This window comes from Panthera pardus, unplaced genomic scaffold, assembly GCF_024362965.1.
Source record: "Panthera pardus isolate Hobbes unplaced genomic scaffold, ASM2436296v1 HiC_scaffold_3, whole genome shotgun sequence".
NCBI classification, from domain to species: domain Eukaryota; kingdom Metazoa; phylum Chordata; class Mammalia; order Carnivora; family Felidae; genus Panthera; species Panthera pardus.
In genome coordinates this window covers 38,219,008-38,235,077 of record NW_026526876.1, presented here as the reverse complement: position 1 = coordinate 38,235,077, position 16,070 = coordinate 38,219,008, and the positions used below count along the sequence as shown (strand labels likewise).

The 16,070-nt window shown below is 54.6% G+C and overlaps 1 protein-coding gene across 1 annotated transcript; it reads left to right on the top strand.

The window, feature by feature from the left end:
* The first annotated feature begins 70 nt into the window (after positions 1-70).
* Positions 71-6,773, top strand: SLC35B1 (solute carrier family 35 member B1). The gene is made up of 9 exons (XM_019415825.2): positions 71-309; positions 970-1,073; positions 1,633-1,763; positions 2,033-2,063; positions 3,038-3,195; positions 4,181-4,307; positions 5,015-5,121; positions 5,285-5,438; positions 6,016-6,773. The coding sequence occupies exons 1-9, from the start codon at positions 98-100 to the stop codon at positions 6,066-6,068; spliced, it is 1,077 nt and encodes a 358-aa protein (XP_019271370.1). The 5' UTR covers positions 71-97; the 3' UTR covers positions 6,069-6,773.
* The last annotated feature ends 9,297 nt before the right edge of the window (positions 6,774-16,070 follow it).

The following is a 16,070-nucleotide window of genomic DNA, read 5'->3' as shown; positions in this document are numbered from 1 at the left end:
TTCCGGGTCCCGAGGCGTTTCCCCCTCGGAGGCCCTGAACTGGCACCTCTGGCGGTGGCTGCTGGGGCCTGCTGAGCAGCGGTCGCATGCAGCTCCTATGAGGCCCCTGCCGCCGGTCGGCGATGTCCGGCTGGAGCTGTCCCCGTCGCCGCCGCTGCCGCTGCCGGCTGTGAGCGGGTCTCCGGTCGGGTCGTCCGGGCGTCTCATGGCCGCTAGCAGCTCCCTGGTGCCCGACCGGCTGCGCCTGCCGCTCTGCTTCCTCGGCGTCTTTGTCTGCTATTTCTACTATGGGATCCTGCAGGAGAAGATGTGAGCAGATCCCCGGGGCCGGAGCGCATGCTTGACCCCCTGTCTCGCCCCTGTGGCCGCGTTCGCGGGCCTCCCGCCCCTGAGCAGGGTGTCCCCTCGTGCCCGCCCTCCCAGCACCCCGACCCCTTGGCGGCCGCCTCTGTGCCTGCTCAGGTTTCCAAAACGCGAAAGTTGGTCTCCGAATTCTCGGGACCTGGTTAGTTTTCTTCCCTTGTTTTTCTTCCTTTTGGATCTGAAAGGCCTGCGTTTTACAGGCTGAGAATTCTACCCCCACACAGGTTTGCGTGCCTGTGCCGCGGGCTCCTCTTTGGTCCTTCCAGATGTTTGCAGACCGCGGGTTCTTTTGCCCTGGGCTCTGCTGCTGTAGCCCGTACCCCTTCATCCGCTGCGTGGGGTACCTCGTTTCACCGTCTGATGTGCCACGTTTCCTCTAGCTCCATCCCCTAGTCTACGGGATTCGCAGGCCGGGATGTCTGGTTTCTAGATCCAATAAAATCAGCCCCTCTTGCGAATGAGGCCAGTGATCCTTACCAGACTGCCCCTTCGTTCAGAGAAGCAAGATCATTTTAAAGCTTTCCGTGGTTCCGGACATACTAGATGACCCTGAGGGAAACACACTAATTCCTCTCCTCCCCCCCCCCCCCCCCCTTTCGTTCTTAGAACAAGAGGAAAGTATGGGGAGGGAGCCAAACCGGAGACATTCACTTTTGCCTTAACCCTGGTCTTCATCCAATGTGTGATCAATGCTGTGTTTGCCAAGATCTGTGAGTACCTGTATAGTAATGCGTTGCGCGCTCTCTCCCTACCCACCCGGCTCCCAAGACCTCCACCCTCTTTAGCACTTTCGCAGCCTCTCTGTTCAGTGTACCAAACGAATGGCTTTGGAACGGGGTACAACCCTGTTTCCTCAAATCAGACCAACTTCTGAGTCAGAAACGTGCAGAGAATGGGCCTTCTGTGTTCCAGATCCCCGCGGAGAATCCTTACTTTTTTTTCTTTTCTGTTTCCCTTTGATTTTCCTTTATGCATCAGCTTCAAACATGTTTTGAGCTTCTCTCTTTGTTCCCTGGGGGCTGCATCAGGGCTAACTAGTCCCTTGAACTGAATGAGCCCCCATCCCTGCCCTGCATGTGGTCTTGGGTTAGGCGTAGGTGAGACTGGGGAGCGTAATCTTCAGAGACTTCCCAGGCTAAGAGGACAGAAATACCTTGTGCTGCTCGTCTTATTTGACAGGTTCCTTTCATGTGGCTTCCGACTTTTGCTCAGTAGTCCATCCTGGGCCCACCAGGTTTCTCTTAACATGTTTTTTTTGTCTTCTCCCAGTGATCCAGTGTTTTGACACTGCGAGGGTGGATCGCACTCGGAGCTGGCTCTATGCTGCCTGCTCGGTCTCCTATCTGGGTGCCATGGTCTCCAGCAACTCAGCACTACAGTTTGTCAACTATCCGACTCAGGTGAAACCTCAGGGTGGGAGGAGGGTCGGCTCAGCAGTAGTTGGAAAAGAACGAAGGCTCCTTCGCTCGGGCCCGTGGCTTAAATAAAAGGAGAATGGGTTGGAGAAATGCAGAGGGCAAAGAACCAGAGAGCTGAGGTTTAGCGGTGGTGGGTTGGCCATGACAGGCTGCGGTTTCTGCTGTAGGCCCCACAGTTACTCATCCTGACGTAGCACGGGGCCTGGCACGTCACCGATGGCTCAGATATTATTTGCTGAATTTAATTTCAGGTCCTTGGTAAATCCTGCAAGCCAATCCCAGGTAAGCAGCAGAAGATGGTCCCCATCTACCGTCCTCACTCTTCCTGTCGGAAGCCCTCTACTCCTCTGCTAGAGCTGTGTATTCCTTCGGATTCGTCATCCCATCTCCGCTGTCTTGAGAGTCGCCCCTCCGTCCCTTCCTGCTGCCATCCTGTCATCCGTATCACTTCCTGTGGTGTTGGGGGTGCATGAGCTAGAGGCTGACCTAGTCTGCTTCTCGTGCCGGTCATTTTGGCGTCCCGTGTGTTTACGTGGTCATTAGACACTCTAAATCCTATTTTGGGGGCGCCTGGGCTGCTCAGTCGGTTAAACGTCCGACTTCGGCTCAGGTCATGATCTCGCGGTCCGTGAGTTCGAGCCCCGCGTCGGGCTCTGTGCTGACAGCTCGGAGCCTGGAGCCTGTTTCCGATTCTGTGTCTCCCTCTCTCTCTGACCCTCCCCCGTTCATGCTCTGTCTCTCTCTGTCTCAAAATTAAAAAAAAAATAAAAAAACGTTAAAAAAAATTTAAATCCTATTTTGTTGAAATAGGATTTGTTGAAATCCTATTTCATGCTCAGGGTGGAGCCCGACTCGGGGCTCGATCCCACAACCCTGGTCATGACCCAAGCCAAAAGCAAGAGTTGGATGCTCAACCGACTGAGCCACCCACGCGCCCCCTCTCAATCCCATTTTGATCGTCAATTTCTTTCTCTAAATCTCTCACTCTTTTCCCTTATCCCCACCCTTGCCTTGTTCCTTCTTGGACCTTTCACCTTTGTTCTCTCCCTTTTCCCTGCCTTATACCCTTTGTTCACCCTGTTGCCCAGTCATCTCTGTCTGGGAGCCAGCCTTGCACACCTTCCTCTTACCGTCTATAGGCCTTCCTTCTCAGACATTGTTTTCTCCCATGAGTCTTTTCTTGGCCCTCCAGAGAAGAGTGGTGGGCTCATCAGTGCCTGTGGGTACCGGAATTTTCCACTCTTTCTTCCCTGTAGTCATGCTCCTTGGAGTTACCCTCTTGAAGAAGAAGTACCCAATGGCCAAGTACCTGTGTGTGTTGCTAATTGTGGCTGGAGTGGCCCTTTTCATGTACAAACCCAAGAAAGTAGTTGGGATAGAAGACCACACAGTTGGCTACGGAGAGCTGCTTCTGGTACGTGGTCCTCGTGGGAAAGGCAGCCTTTTCCAGTAATCACAACCAAGGAGCATCCCCACCTGGGGTTATATGTCTTGAGAGAGATCATGGTGCTCCGTATGCCCCCCACTTCTGGTCTTTGCCTCTTGCTGTGTGGCCCCTGGCTCTGCGAAGGCCGTAGCAGGAGGCCTGAAATATTTAACTACAGCTCAGCCCTCCCGGGGAGGGGACGACTCCGAGGCCTGCATTTAAACACTGGTGTGAGGCCAGAGCAAACAGGGAAGGAATAGTGTGTCTCTCACTGTAGCTTTTCTGAGAAACCTGGAAGCCAGAGTTTAAAAGAAAAGTACAGTAACTGTTGCTTGCTGTGTATTAGGCATTGCCCCCAGTGGCTTACCTATTCGTTGGTTACTTTTTACAACGATAACCTTACAACGTACGTGGTGTTCTCTTCGTTTTCCATACGAAGGAAGTGAGACACAGAGAGGTTAAGTCCATTGCCGTGGTCACACAGCTATTAAGTGGCCAGAGTTCATGGCTAACTTTGCCCGGGGTTCCAGTCTGGGCAGTGTGACCGCAGAAGCCAGTCCAGAGCACTGCTCCAAGCCGGGAGGCCAACACGCCAGGACTAGATTCCCTGTCCTTGCTATAACAAAATACACGCATCATCACAATGTGTTCCTCTGGCCCCTGCACACGAAGCTTCATGGCGTTGTGTTGGGAAGTGGGAGGCGTCCCGTCCTACTCTGATTACATTATGACTGTTGGGGCTCAGATAGGCTGTCGTTCTAGTGTCTGGGGGGCGGGGGGAGTGAGCTATCGTGATCTCTCCTGACTGCCCACCCGTGACCGCTCGGCAGCATTTTGTTCTGAGGGACTCTGTCCTAAGGCAGCGGCTTTGTGAGGAGGTCTCAGAAAACTGAGAGTACCGTGTCCTGGGACGGGGGGTGGCGGTGCGGCCTGCTGGCCTCACTGCCGGCTGCACCCTCCCTCTCTTTTCCAGTTACTGTCTCTGACCCTGGACGGACTGACAGGCGTTTCCCAGGACCACATGCGGGCTCACTACCAAACGGGTTCCAACCACATGATGTTGAACATCAACCTTTGGTCGACATTGCTGCTGGGAGCTGGTAAGGAGCAGTTTTGCTGTTCTTTCCGTTGTGTCACCAGAGGCCAGACCACCCTCCGCCAGTTGACCCCCAGCGCAGAGGCCAGTTGCTAACTTTGCCCAGGCCAAGGGCCTTTCTTGGCTCAAAGGGGCCCTTCTGTCCAGCCCCCCGAGAAACCTTCCTGGAGAAAGCTTCCCAGCAGGCTGTGCTTGCTACTCATTGCACAGTCAAGGCTGGGTCACGGGGGTGCCTTGGGAACCCAGGGAGAGAGATGAGATGTTGGTATTTGACGTGTACCGAGTATAGTTCGAATGTGGACGCATTTGCTTTTAAATCAGCGCTTCCTAACCTGTTTTTCAAATCCGGACACACGCGGGAAGTATTTTTTGTACAGCCCGGTGGGCTTCACGGAGGAGGCTGCCGATGGCTGGAGGTGACCAGCGCTCGGGGCTCCACTGAGCTGGCGATGCGTGGGGCAGTATCTCCCCAACACGCGAGGATCCCTGATTCCAGTGGCTTTGGCAGAAGCGACGAATCGATTCCCAAGCGTCTCTCGGAAGAGTCTTTAGTTAGTTTCTCTAATCGGAAGACTAGGAGGCTGCCTGACGGGACAGTACAGACTCCTTCCGCGCATTCTCCTGTGGGGTACTCCAGTGGGTTGTGCGCAGGCACGCGCACCGTTACAGGCATGGGACGTGCGCCACTCACCCCCAGACGTCTTTCCCTAGGAATCCTGTTCACTGGCGAGCTCTGGGAGTTCTTGAGCTTTGCCGAAAGATACCCTACCATCATCTACAACATCCTGCTCTTTGGTCTGACCAGCGCCCTGGGGCAGGTGAGCGCATCACCACGGGGTGGCGTGGCTTCCCTGAGAGAGACTGACCCGGCTTGGGGGGAAGAGGGTGGGCCGAGCGAGCCCCGACGGCCCCTCGCAGACCTTAGACCTGGTGGCGGGTCCCCGAGAGCCAGGCCGACCCCCACGTTCTCCGTCTCTCTAGAGTTTCATCTTCATGACGGTGGTGTATTTTGGCCCCCTGACCTGCTCCATCATCACGACAACTCGCAAGTTCTTCACCATTTTGGCCTCTGTGATCCTCTTTGCCAACCCCATCAGCCCCCTGCAGTGGGTGGGCACCGTGCTCGTGTTCTTGGGTAAGTTGCCGGCAGAGCTGGCCTCGCTGGGCACACGGAGGGTGACAGCGCTTGGGATACTTTCTTCCCCCCTGAAACGTTATACTCATGAAATTTATGTCGTTATTTTAGAGAAGACGTTTTTAAAAGAGGAAAGGAAAAAAAAAAAAAAAAGAGGAAAGGAAGCATCGCACCTAATCCACCCTTCCTAACGTACGTTTCATTTTAGTGATGTTCCTCTGGTGACTTAAGTTTCCCCACGCACCGAATAGGATAAAATCATTATACTTACTCCCTACTGATTGGTGCTGCCGTGGATGCGCTGAGAGAACTAGCTAAGAAGTCTTGACGTTCTTTTCTTTTCGTTGTACCGTATTTTATTCTATATATGTAATTACCTGTATCTTGGTGATTTTTTTTTTTTTTCCCCTCCGAGGGAGTCCACTAAAACCGGTGTTTGCACGTTAGTTTTATTTAAAGCTCCCAGTGTTGGGGGGGGACTAAGGCTGACCGTCCCCTCCCCTCCCCCTACTCTCAAAATCATTGGTAGGTTGCATTTCTCCTCATAAAGCTAAGCCCATCTTTTCCCTTTCCTTAGGTCTCGGTCTCGATGCCAAGTTTGGGAAAGGAGCCAAGAAGACGTCCCACTAGGAACAGAGAGGCTACCTTCACTTCAAGCATATTTAAGTTATTATCTCAGATACGGACATCTCTTGGGCAAATGGACACAATAGGGAAAAAAGACTGGGACTGGGTTCCAGTCTGTTTGGGGTTTTTTGGTTTTGTCTTGTTTTTTGTTTGTTTTTTTTAAGAAAAGGAAGCAAAAATCACATATTCTGAAAGAAGCCCTTGGATTTTAACAGGACAGAGTTGGCAGTTTCTGTTCTGGCTGACCGGGAGCACAGCCCAGGGCAGAGACGAGAGCTGACGCTCTTTGCCCAGGCTTCCTGCCGGCTGTAGGTGCCCTGGTTGGGTGGCTAATTCCCCCAAGCGCCCAAGCCTTGCCGGGAGGAACTTTAATAGGTTTGCAGTTGTGATTGTGGTCTCCGCTCCCACAGGTGACGGTCCAAACACGCCAGGACGGGGGGGCTGGCCGTTAGAGCCAGAGAATATGAAAATCACTTCCTCTCCTCAAGCTCTGCTGGCAAATCTGTCTTTAAGAACTCCAGATCTCTTCTTTCCTCAAGAAACCTCTCTTGAAGTCGGGGGGGGAGGGAAATGAGTCCAGAGCCACAGTGGCTGCCGCGTTTTCACGTTTCCCCGCGGCCTCCCCTTCGGCCAGAGCTCGCGCGAGCCCCGAGTGGAGACCCAGCGTATGTATCATGAACAGCTTGGGAAGGTCGCTTCCCTCCCTCCGTCTCTGCGTCTGTTCTCGGTCCACCTGGTCCCCTCCTGGGGAGGCCGGATTAATCCTATTCCCCTGTCCCCGTCAGCTGCTAAAGCATTGCGGTCCTCCCTGCCGCCGAGGCTGTGCCAAGGTGTCCCCATGCCAGCTCCTGCCTGTTGAAAGGGATGCTGGGCGGAAGGCATGGTGGCTGGGGCCTGGCACAGAGCCTCTGTCAAGTTTCCTGGGTGGCAGTGGCGGGGGGGGGGAGAAGGCGGAGCGTGGAGCAGAGCCACCTGCCCACTGCTGCCTTCAGAGTTGGAAACCGCAATCCTCCACGGGCCCGAACTTTACACATGAAAGTGCATTTCCACCAGCTGCAACTTTCACTCCATCTGTTCAGCAGCCCCAGCCCCTTGGCTCTCCAGATGGGAGCCCAGCCGCCTCCTGAGCGGCTGCCTCGCCACCCCTACCCAGCCTTTCAAGCCAGCCTCGCTTGCGCTCCTGTCGCTCTCTAGGGGCCCTGGTGTCGCTGCAGTTCTGCCCCCAAAGGCCCCCTCTCATTCTGAACTCCTCCTTGAGAGAAGAGGTTTTAAGTACATCTGACTGAACTTCCTTCCTTCTCCACCCCTTCTCCCTCTCTCTTTTTTCCCCCCCCCATCCCAAAGTTTGCATCAGTTAGCTCCTTGGACTGATGGTTCTTTCAGACTGTCTTCTGTGGATCGGATAGGTGGCTAGAGCATGTATGTGACCGGGGCCGGGAACCTGTAGGCGATCCGCATGTGGGCCTGTTGTTCCAACCCTCCGACCAATCCCCTCCGCCTCCAGCCGCTGCCCTTCCCAGAGATGCCTGATACTAGGCACCAAGAGCAAGACAGAATCTTCAGCGGGCAGCGTGGCTCTCACCTGCCACCAGGGCAAGTACGTCCTACGTGCTGTGCGCCAAGAGCACAGTGCTGGCCTATCTGTTCAGTCCCGTCTGTCCAGCTAGCCCCTCCCTACTGTGCCACCTACTGTGAACTTGCTGGGAGTTGGAAGCTGAGGAGGACCAGTACTTACCCTCTGGGGGGGTTCACAGCTACTAGGGAGACAGGTAAACAAATCACTGCGTCTCAGACGCGCAGAGCTAACAACGAAGTGTCTGGGCAAGGTGAGGCTTGAGCCCAAGTGTGGGAAGATGAAAGGAGGGGGGAACGGAGCCAAGCGGGAACTGGGGTTTAAAATCCCTGCCTCTACCCCCCCCCCCCCGCCCTGACCCCGCCATCCTCCTGCCTTCAGTCAGTTCAAGTGGGAGCAGTGACCGCGCTGACGTGTCGCTCGGCTCAAATGGGACAGAGGTGAAGGTGTGGCGTAAGTTGCCATTGTGTTTTGGGCGGGGCATCCTTACCTACAGGATCGCGGGAGCCAAGCGCGCCAAGTTAGACCGAAGTCGGCAACATTCTGTTAGGGCTGAGACTGTGAAATACCAGACAAGTTCCGACAAAAGTAGTGTTGATCGCTAACCCTGGGCGGCCTGATGCCTCAGGTTGCTACAGATCAAAGGGCTTTCATCTGCAGTTAATTCTCAGCTATGTGCAGAAGGGAGGGAGCCCGCACACACGTTTCCCCAAACACTGTGTTTTTCGTTTGGGGTATGCTGTACTTAGGCCTATTTTGGTCAAGCCATCAGGTCGACCTCCTCGGCTGTTTATGCTCAGGCTGGGTGGCAAAAGCGGCTTGTCTCCTTCCTGGACGCCTCATAGCCTAGTGCGAGGGGAGCGAGCCCACCCGTGCGACTGGGGGTAAAAAACCTAGGGCAGGCTATTCCGGAAGTAACATTAAGAGGAGGATTCTATGTTGTTTTGAAAGGGACAAGAACGGGCAATCTTTTCAGGCGAGGCACTGAGGAACGGGTAGTGTGTTTTTCCCACAGCCCCGCACACCCTTCCGAAGAGGACCGAGCAAGCACCTGTCCCTTACAGAGATGGAAAAGCAGATTAGGGAAGGCCGGAAGACCCGTGGTAGGTCCTTGGGTATGTGCCGAGAGAGAGAGAGAGAGAGAGAGAGAGAGAACTAGAACTCAAGTCCCCCAGGCCCTAGTCACGTCTTAGACCTATGCCCTCAGGGAGAAGCCAAGCCCCTCAGGAGGCCCGCTGCCTCTGCTGTCGCTCCCGCCGGTCAGCGGGACAGTTTGCGCGTTTTATCAGTCGGTGGCGTGCTGGTCGCTTTCTCCAGATGCCGTGGCAGAGAGAAGTGTCATCGTGGGTCTCTCCACGATCGTTCAACCCCTCCCGCTGGGAACACGCCAGCTGTCTTTAGGAGCCGCGATCTCATAGATTTATTGGACTCCTTTCCCCAAGCTCTGTAGTTCCTCAAAATTTGCCCTGACAACACTCCTGGGGAGAAGCTAGGGCAGGGCAAGTCTCCCCACATTTGGAATAGGGAACCAGGAACCCACCCAGGCGCGTCAACCGGAAGACCCACGACCGCGGGAAGACGGGGCCCAGAAGCGAGCCTGTACTCCCCGCGGGTCGGGTCAGCAAGCGAAGCCAGTGGTCCCGGCTGTTTGGATATCCTGGTCCAGCCGAACTGCAAATGATTTGGCGGGGGGGGGGGGGGGGGGGGGGGGGGTTTGCTGACAGAGGTGTTTCCATATTTTTTTTCAAGTGAGGACATTAAAAAAACAAAACGAGTATCAACCATTATGGCTGATTACAAGACGTTTTAACTCCCGAAATTTTTAGGAGGGGAGCAGGCTGTGGGGGTCAGGGAGCTTTCCGGGAAGGGCTGTAAGAGGGAGACTTGGCATCCTGCTCCAAGATCCAGTCCCCAAATGTTCCGGCCATGGCTTTGACCAGAGCACCCGGAGTTTTACTCTGGAAGGTTTTCACCTAAGGATGAAGGCCAATTTCTGACAGGCATAGTCCTTACGCTGGGAACCGGTAGGCTATGCCTGCCGCGGCAAGAGGGTGGGAGGGGAACAGAGAGGGTCTTGGAATAGGAAGTGATCTCATTCAGTGCCTTCCACTCGGCTGAGGCGCCAGTCCACAAGGGCTGGTGGGTTCACTGTCCAAGTATGCCGGATTCCCTGTTCTTTCCGGGAGAGGTGGAGGAGGGAAGAGATTCAAGGCCTGCGCGGAGGGGAGGGACGGAATGTTTCTTCCTGCCCACTTCTGTGTGTTGTCATGGCATGTGGGTGGCCAGAGCTAGCAAAAGCACTGCGTCTTAGTTAGGTTCGGGGTGGACACCGTTTCCTCCTACTCGGGATCTAGAACTACCACATTGAGAGACCACAGCTCTAGAAGGAAAGTGTCACCCATGCGAAAGTTTGGGACTTCCTGAATTGTATATAAAAGTGTGTGTGTGTGTGTGTGTGCGCGGCGCGCACGCATAATGACACCAGTGCTCACACACAAGTCAAGCCAGTGGGTTCACTTTTCTGTAACGAGCCCGCAGCTCTCTTCAGATTCTCAAAGGGGGTTCGTACATAGGATCCACCGTAATCAGGGGGCTCGTTTCACGAAAAACGGTTTCCCAACAGACGGTTTTCCCAAAGAGAGCGGTGTAACTGGGCAGGCATCACCGCAAAACTCCAGCTCTTCTCGGAGGTGGAGTGGAGGTTGCAGAGATACGCCAGGAGAGTAACCCACCCAAGTTCATTTCCGATTTTCTCCTGGCCCCTCCCGCGCCCTTTATCTGGGACTGTCAGCTTCAGCAAATAAAATCACGGGATGGGGGCGCCTGGGTGGCTCAGTCGACTTCAGCCTCAGGAGTTCCAGCCCCCATCAGACTTCGGCTCAGGTCATGATCTCACGGTTCATGAGTTCAAGCCCCGCCATTGGGCTCTGTACTGACAGCTCAGAGCCTGGAGCCTGCTTGGATTCTGTGTCTCCCTCTCTCTCTGCTCCTCCCCTGCTCATACTCTGTCTCTCTCTGTCTCAAAAATAAGTAAACATTAAAAAAAAAAAAAAAAAACCCCACAGGATGCCCAGCTGAATTTGAATTGCAAATAAGCAACAGGTAATTTTTTAGTTTAAGTAGGTCTCATCCATACTACTATTAAAAATTACTTGTGTGATATTTGAGACATACTTCTATGTGTTTTTTATCTGAGATTCAAGTTAGCCAGTGTTGTGTATTTATCCGACAAGATTGTGGCATTAGTCCTGAGTACAACATGTTCTCGTGGGCTCTTCTTCTCTTAGATACATCACCCCTTGCAATCCTGTGTACTTCCGTTCAGGAAGCCTAACATTTTATTTATTTTTAATTTTTCCTCTTAATTTTCAGAGGCAGAGAGAGAGCATGAGCAGGGGAAGGGCAGAGAGAGAGAGAGAGAGAGAGAGAGAGAAGAGAAACACCGATTCCGAAGCAGGCTCCAGGTTCCGAGGCATCAGCACAGAGCCCGACGCGGGGCTCGAACTCACGAACCGCGAGATCACGCCCCGGCCGAAGCCGGCTGCTTAACCGACTGAGCCACCCAGGCGCCCCGAGGCCCAAACGTTTTGTAATTTCCCCTTTGGCCCAGAGGAGCTGCAAGCCTAGACTCAGTCGGCAGGGGGCACCATTTTCTCAAAATAGATCCCCCGGTGGCCTTGCAGGGGCCTCAGAATGAGGAAGTGGGGCATTGAATTGAATTCTATTTGCTGTTCCTGTCTTCCCTCTGGAGCTCACTTCACATCTCGCGCCTTGCCAGACTTCTCTCCGAAACAAGAATTGTGATCCTTCAATCACTTCTCGGGGTCCGTGGTTACCGTCATGACGTGGCCTCATAAAAAGCGCTTCAGGTTCCCCCTGGAGTCTATTTTTCCCACCTCAGCTCCTGCCAGGTGCTCCCACCCCTACGTGATCCCACCCACCTCACACTTGAGCTTCCCTGTACACTATTTACTGCCGTGCCTTTGTGCCCACACCTCCCTCTGCTCGGAATTCCCTTTCCCACCGGGTGCTTCTAGAGTCTCCATTCATTCAACACATTTTGCAAGCGTGTCCTGAGCCGGGCCGGGTCCCAGGCACTCCGCTGTGCGCCGGGGGGTCGTGGGGAGGAGGCGGCCCACCGCCGTCCTTCCCCTCTGCAGCTCGCGATGAGGGGGAGGGGAGAAACAATACACCGGGCATCGAATCAACCAACTCCTTAAAATCAGTTCCGGGGTTAACCCGTCTGACGTCTTCGAGCAGAAGTGACGGTTCCTCTGATGGCTTTTTCATTTGAAGGGTCCCCAGATTCGAACACCTGCACCATTGTGGCAGGAAGGCACGAATGAATGAAGCGAGAGCCCGGTTGAAGTCAAGAGGGAAGGGGGTGGGGTGGAGAGGTGGGGAGGCGAGCTGTGGCCTGCCACAGACCTAGAGGGTGTGTCCCATCCAGAGGGGACAGTGGCTTATCACCTCTTTCCGATTGTCGCCAAATCTGTCATTTCAAAAAGAAAGGCAGAAGTACTCATTTTACGTGAACTCTCCCAGCCAAAAAAAAAAAGTTTTTTTTAAATGTTTTTTTTTGAGAGAGAGAGACAGACAGAACGTGAGCAGGGGAGGGTAAGAGAGAGAGGGAGACACAGAATGTGAAGCAGGCTCCAGGCTCTGAGCTGTCAGCACAGAGCCCGACTGCGGGGCTCAAACCCATGAGGCGTGAGATGGTGACCTGACCCGAAGTCAGACGCTTAACCAGCTGAACCACTCAGGCGCCCGTCTCCCAATTTTTAAATTTTTTTTAACGTTTTTTTTACTTATTTTTTTGAGACAGGGAGAGACCGAGCATGAACAGGGGAGGGTCAGAGAGAGAGGGAGACACAGAACTGGGACCAGGTTCCGAGCGGTCAGCACAGAGCCCGACGCGGGGCTCGAACTCACGGACCCGCGGGATCGTGACCTGAGCCGAAGTCGCCGCTTAACCGACTGCGCCACCCAGGCGCCCTCAATTTTTTAAAATGTGTTGCTAAGCTTAACGAAACATGCCCACGGGGTAGATCTGGCCTGTGGCCACTAGTCTGCCGCGTACCATGTCGTACCATGTCGCAACACTGTGTCGCAGCCTCGCATCTGAGTAATATTTACGTACCTTTTCTCCCCCAAGACCGTGTCTTTGTGTCATCAGCCCCTGCCCATCGTGACCGGTAGGCGGTAGGTGTCAACCATCAATCAGTTCGGGGAAGGGCCGCAAGCAGGGAGGGAGGAGGGGCACCAACCGGGAACCACAGTTTGTTGATGGAAATTCTCGGTACCACTGCTTTAGGCGTGGGACAGATGGAACAAGGAAGCCTGAACCAATTTATTGCCGAGTGTGTGTGCGTGAGTGTGAGTTCCCATGTTGGCAGGTGTGACAGCTGGAAAATGTGCCTAAGGGCCATTAGCTCCTTTCTTGCTGGGCTCCCAAGCCCTCCCTCCCCATTCTTGGCGGAGGGGAGGGAGGGTCGTCAAAATGACCCTTCACCCTGCACGGGGGGGGGGGGGGGGGGGAGTCAAAACAGGCAAGGGCAGTGAGGAGGACAGGGGTGGCTTAGACTCCTCACGGCAGCCCCTCGGGGACAGAGCGGGGAGCTTGGCCACCGGAGAGGTCTGCAGATTTCTGCTGATGGAATGCTGTCCTTTTTTTTTTTTTTTTAAGCTTTATTTAATTTTTGAGAGAGAGACAGAGTGTGAGCAGGGGAGGGGGGGTGGAACACAGCATCGGAAGCAGGCTCCAGGCCCTGAGCTGTCGGCACAGAGCCCGACGCGGGGCTCGAACCCACGAACCGCGAGGTCATGACCTGAACCGAAGTCGGACGCTCAACCGAATGAGCCACCCAGGCGCCCCTCTCCTTTTTTTTTTTTAATCGACAGCGGATATTGCCTTGGGACCCTGTGGCGCATCTCGGGTGCATTCTAACCAACCCCGACGAGGAAAGGCGTGTCTTTGGCAAATAGACACCCGGGGCTTAGAAAGTATATTTTGTGTGTATTTTCAGGAGAAGTTAACTAGACGGTGCAGGGAATCAGAGCCTCCGTCTCGGCCCCAAAATCTCGCGTGAGGTCTGGAAAATGCGATTTTCTGAATCAGAGCATGTGGAGAGTCCTGGGGACAGCCTGAAGAACGCTGGAGTCAGCCTTCAAGCAGGACTAAGGGAATTTCGGCCCCAAGATTCTCTCTGTGGCGAGACGTATCTTGAACACCAAGGTCACCTGCCAGCCTCCGGGCACGGCGCCTCTTTCTCCCTACCAAGGGCTTGGCCAGGCAGGAGCTTCGAAGCAAGGCTTCCAGGAAGCAACGTCTCCCACGGGCGGTGCTGACTCAGCCCGGACTCCAAGCTTTCAGTCTGGTCCCTGTCCCAGAGTAACCAGCAAAGCAGGGGTGCCTAACCAGCAAAGCAGGGGTGCCTAAGGGACTGTGGCCCTGGGCTGCACGGCAGCTGCTGGGAAGAGGGGAACGCGGGGCAGAGACAGTGGGGCACAGACTCTGAACGTTGTTCAGGCTTTTGCCAAGGGAAAGAGGGAGGGGACCCAACGGTGGCTTGAGTCCTCCGGGTTCCAGCACCCTTTGATGAGCTCTATCTTTTCTCCCTACATCCCTGGCGGCAGGGACGGTGGCTAATCCAGTGGTTTGCATGTGGGGGACGAGAACGTATGTGGAACGTTCCCTGGCCCTCGTTTCTAATCTGACAGGGGCGGGGGTGAGGTGACTGGCCATCTCTCGGACTCTCCAACATCCTCTTTCCCCAGATGACCCCACTTGGATGAAAAAGAGATCCCTTCTCCTTGTCCCCTCCTGACCTTCCCCACGAACTACCCAATTCCTTCCACCTCTGCTTCCTGCTTCTCCCCTCCCTCCCCTCCCTTCCTTGGTCCTTTTGCTGTCATTTTCCTCTCTCCGTACTCCTACCTTCTCTCTCTCTCTCCCTTCCTCTTTCTTTCTCTCTCTCTCTGTCTCTGTCTCTGTCTCTCTCCCGGTGGTTCTGACAGCAAATCCTTTCCCTGGCACAGGCCCTCAACTTGTTCGCCAGCCCTGCTGGGTTACGCTCCTCATTCTGTGGTTTCTATCCAATTATCCCTCTGGCCGGGCTCGTTGGGAGCCCTCTCCTCTGGCCGCCCTGCCTCCTGCCTTCCTGCTGCTGCCGCTGCTATCACCCATAATTCACTTCCACTTGGGGATGGGGGTGGAAGACCGTTCGCAACAAACTGGGAAATGTGTGGCGATCCCATCTGCCTTCTACTCCGAGGGCCCCAGAAGAGGTCAGGGAACCTTCGGGGAGAGGACATCATTTCACAGCACAGGAAGGGCTGCAGGATCTAGTCTTAACGAACGCGGGATCAAAAGGTTTTTTTTTTAGAGACAGACGGTCCTTCAAAACAAGGGCCCAGTGACAGGGCGGACCGGAGGCCTTTGCCACAGAAAACAAAGCTGTGACTCAAAGGCATCACGTAGACGCTTCCTTGCTCATCCACGTTCCTGAGTTGAATGTCTTTGGCTTGGGAATCAACTTGGAGGCTTTTCCAACATAGATAAAAATAGAGCTCATAAATGCCATCACAGGCACTTTCCGATAAGGTGGCCTTTTAAGGGAAGACTGAACTCCCAAGCGGAGGGTGTGAGTCAAAGAGCCTCTGAGTGGGTGCCCAGCGATGACCAGCCTGCTGACCGGCCCGTGGCCAAACAGTGGAGGAAGGAAGGAAAAGCTGCTGGAGGCGTGGGTGCCTGAAACCGTAGGAACCAAGGTCCTGAGGCAGCTGTTTATCTCACCCATCCATCCCTTCATTCATCATACGAGCATTTATCTGAACACCTACTGTGGGCTAGGAAAGCCGCTTGGCACTTGACACGATAGAGACAAAGAAAAAGGAAATCCCTTCCCCCATGGAGCTTACCACCCAGGGACACAGAGAGGGGCCGGGCGAGCACGATTCAGGGGTCCAGTGCAGTGGGAACGGGAGATCCAGCTCAGGGTTGGGGGGCACGCACAGCTTCCTGGAGGAACAGAGGGTAAACCAGAGCCTAGAGGATCAGTAGAGAATTGGCCGAGGGAAGGTGGGGGTGGCGGCAGGAAAAGGCGTGGGGAAGATTGTTCTGGTAGGGAGTAACGTAACGGCATGTGCCAAAGAGAGAACCTGGCTTCCTTGGGGGAATTGAAAGTAGTTCTTAGCGGTGCTGCTAAGTGGGGCAGGGAGGACAAGACAGCCCCTGGAGACAAAGGCAAGGGTCCCTGGTAAAGACCCTCTGGCCCTATCAGGGAGTACGCGGCCTTGATCCTCCTGAGGGTGATGGAGAGCCGTGGAAAAGTGGCACGCAAAGAAGTGAGTCCATCGGATTGGCATGTTAGAAAGCTCACTCAGGCTGCAGAGCAGAGAATGATCAGGAAGGGGGAGACCAGAGGCTGGGA

Bases quoted from the DNA above. Each gene is read 5' to 3' on its own strand.
- SLC35B1 (XM_019415825.2), top strand. From the start codon at position 98: ATGAGGCCCCTGCCGCCGGTCGGCGATGTCCGGCTGGAGCTGTCCCCG. The intron at 310-969 runs GTGAGCAGATCC...TTTCGTTCTTAG, and splicing joins GGGATCCTGCAGGAGAAGAT to AACAAGAGGAAAGTATGGGG. The intron at 5,439-6,015 runs GTAAGTTGCCGG...CCCTTTCCTTAG, and splicing joins CACCGTGCTCGTGTTCTTGG to GTCTCGGTCTCGATGCCAAG.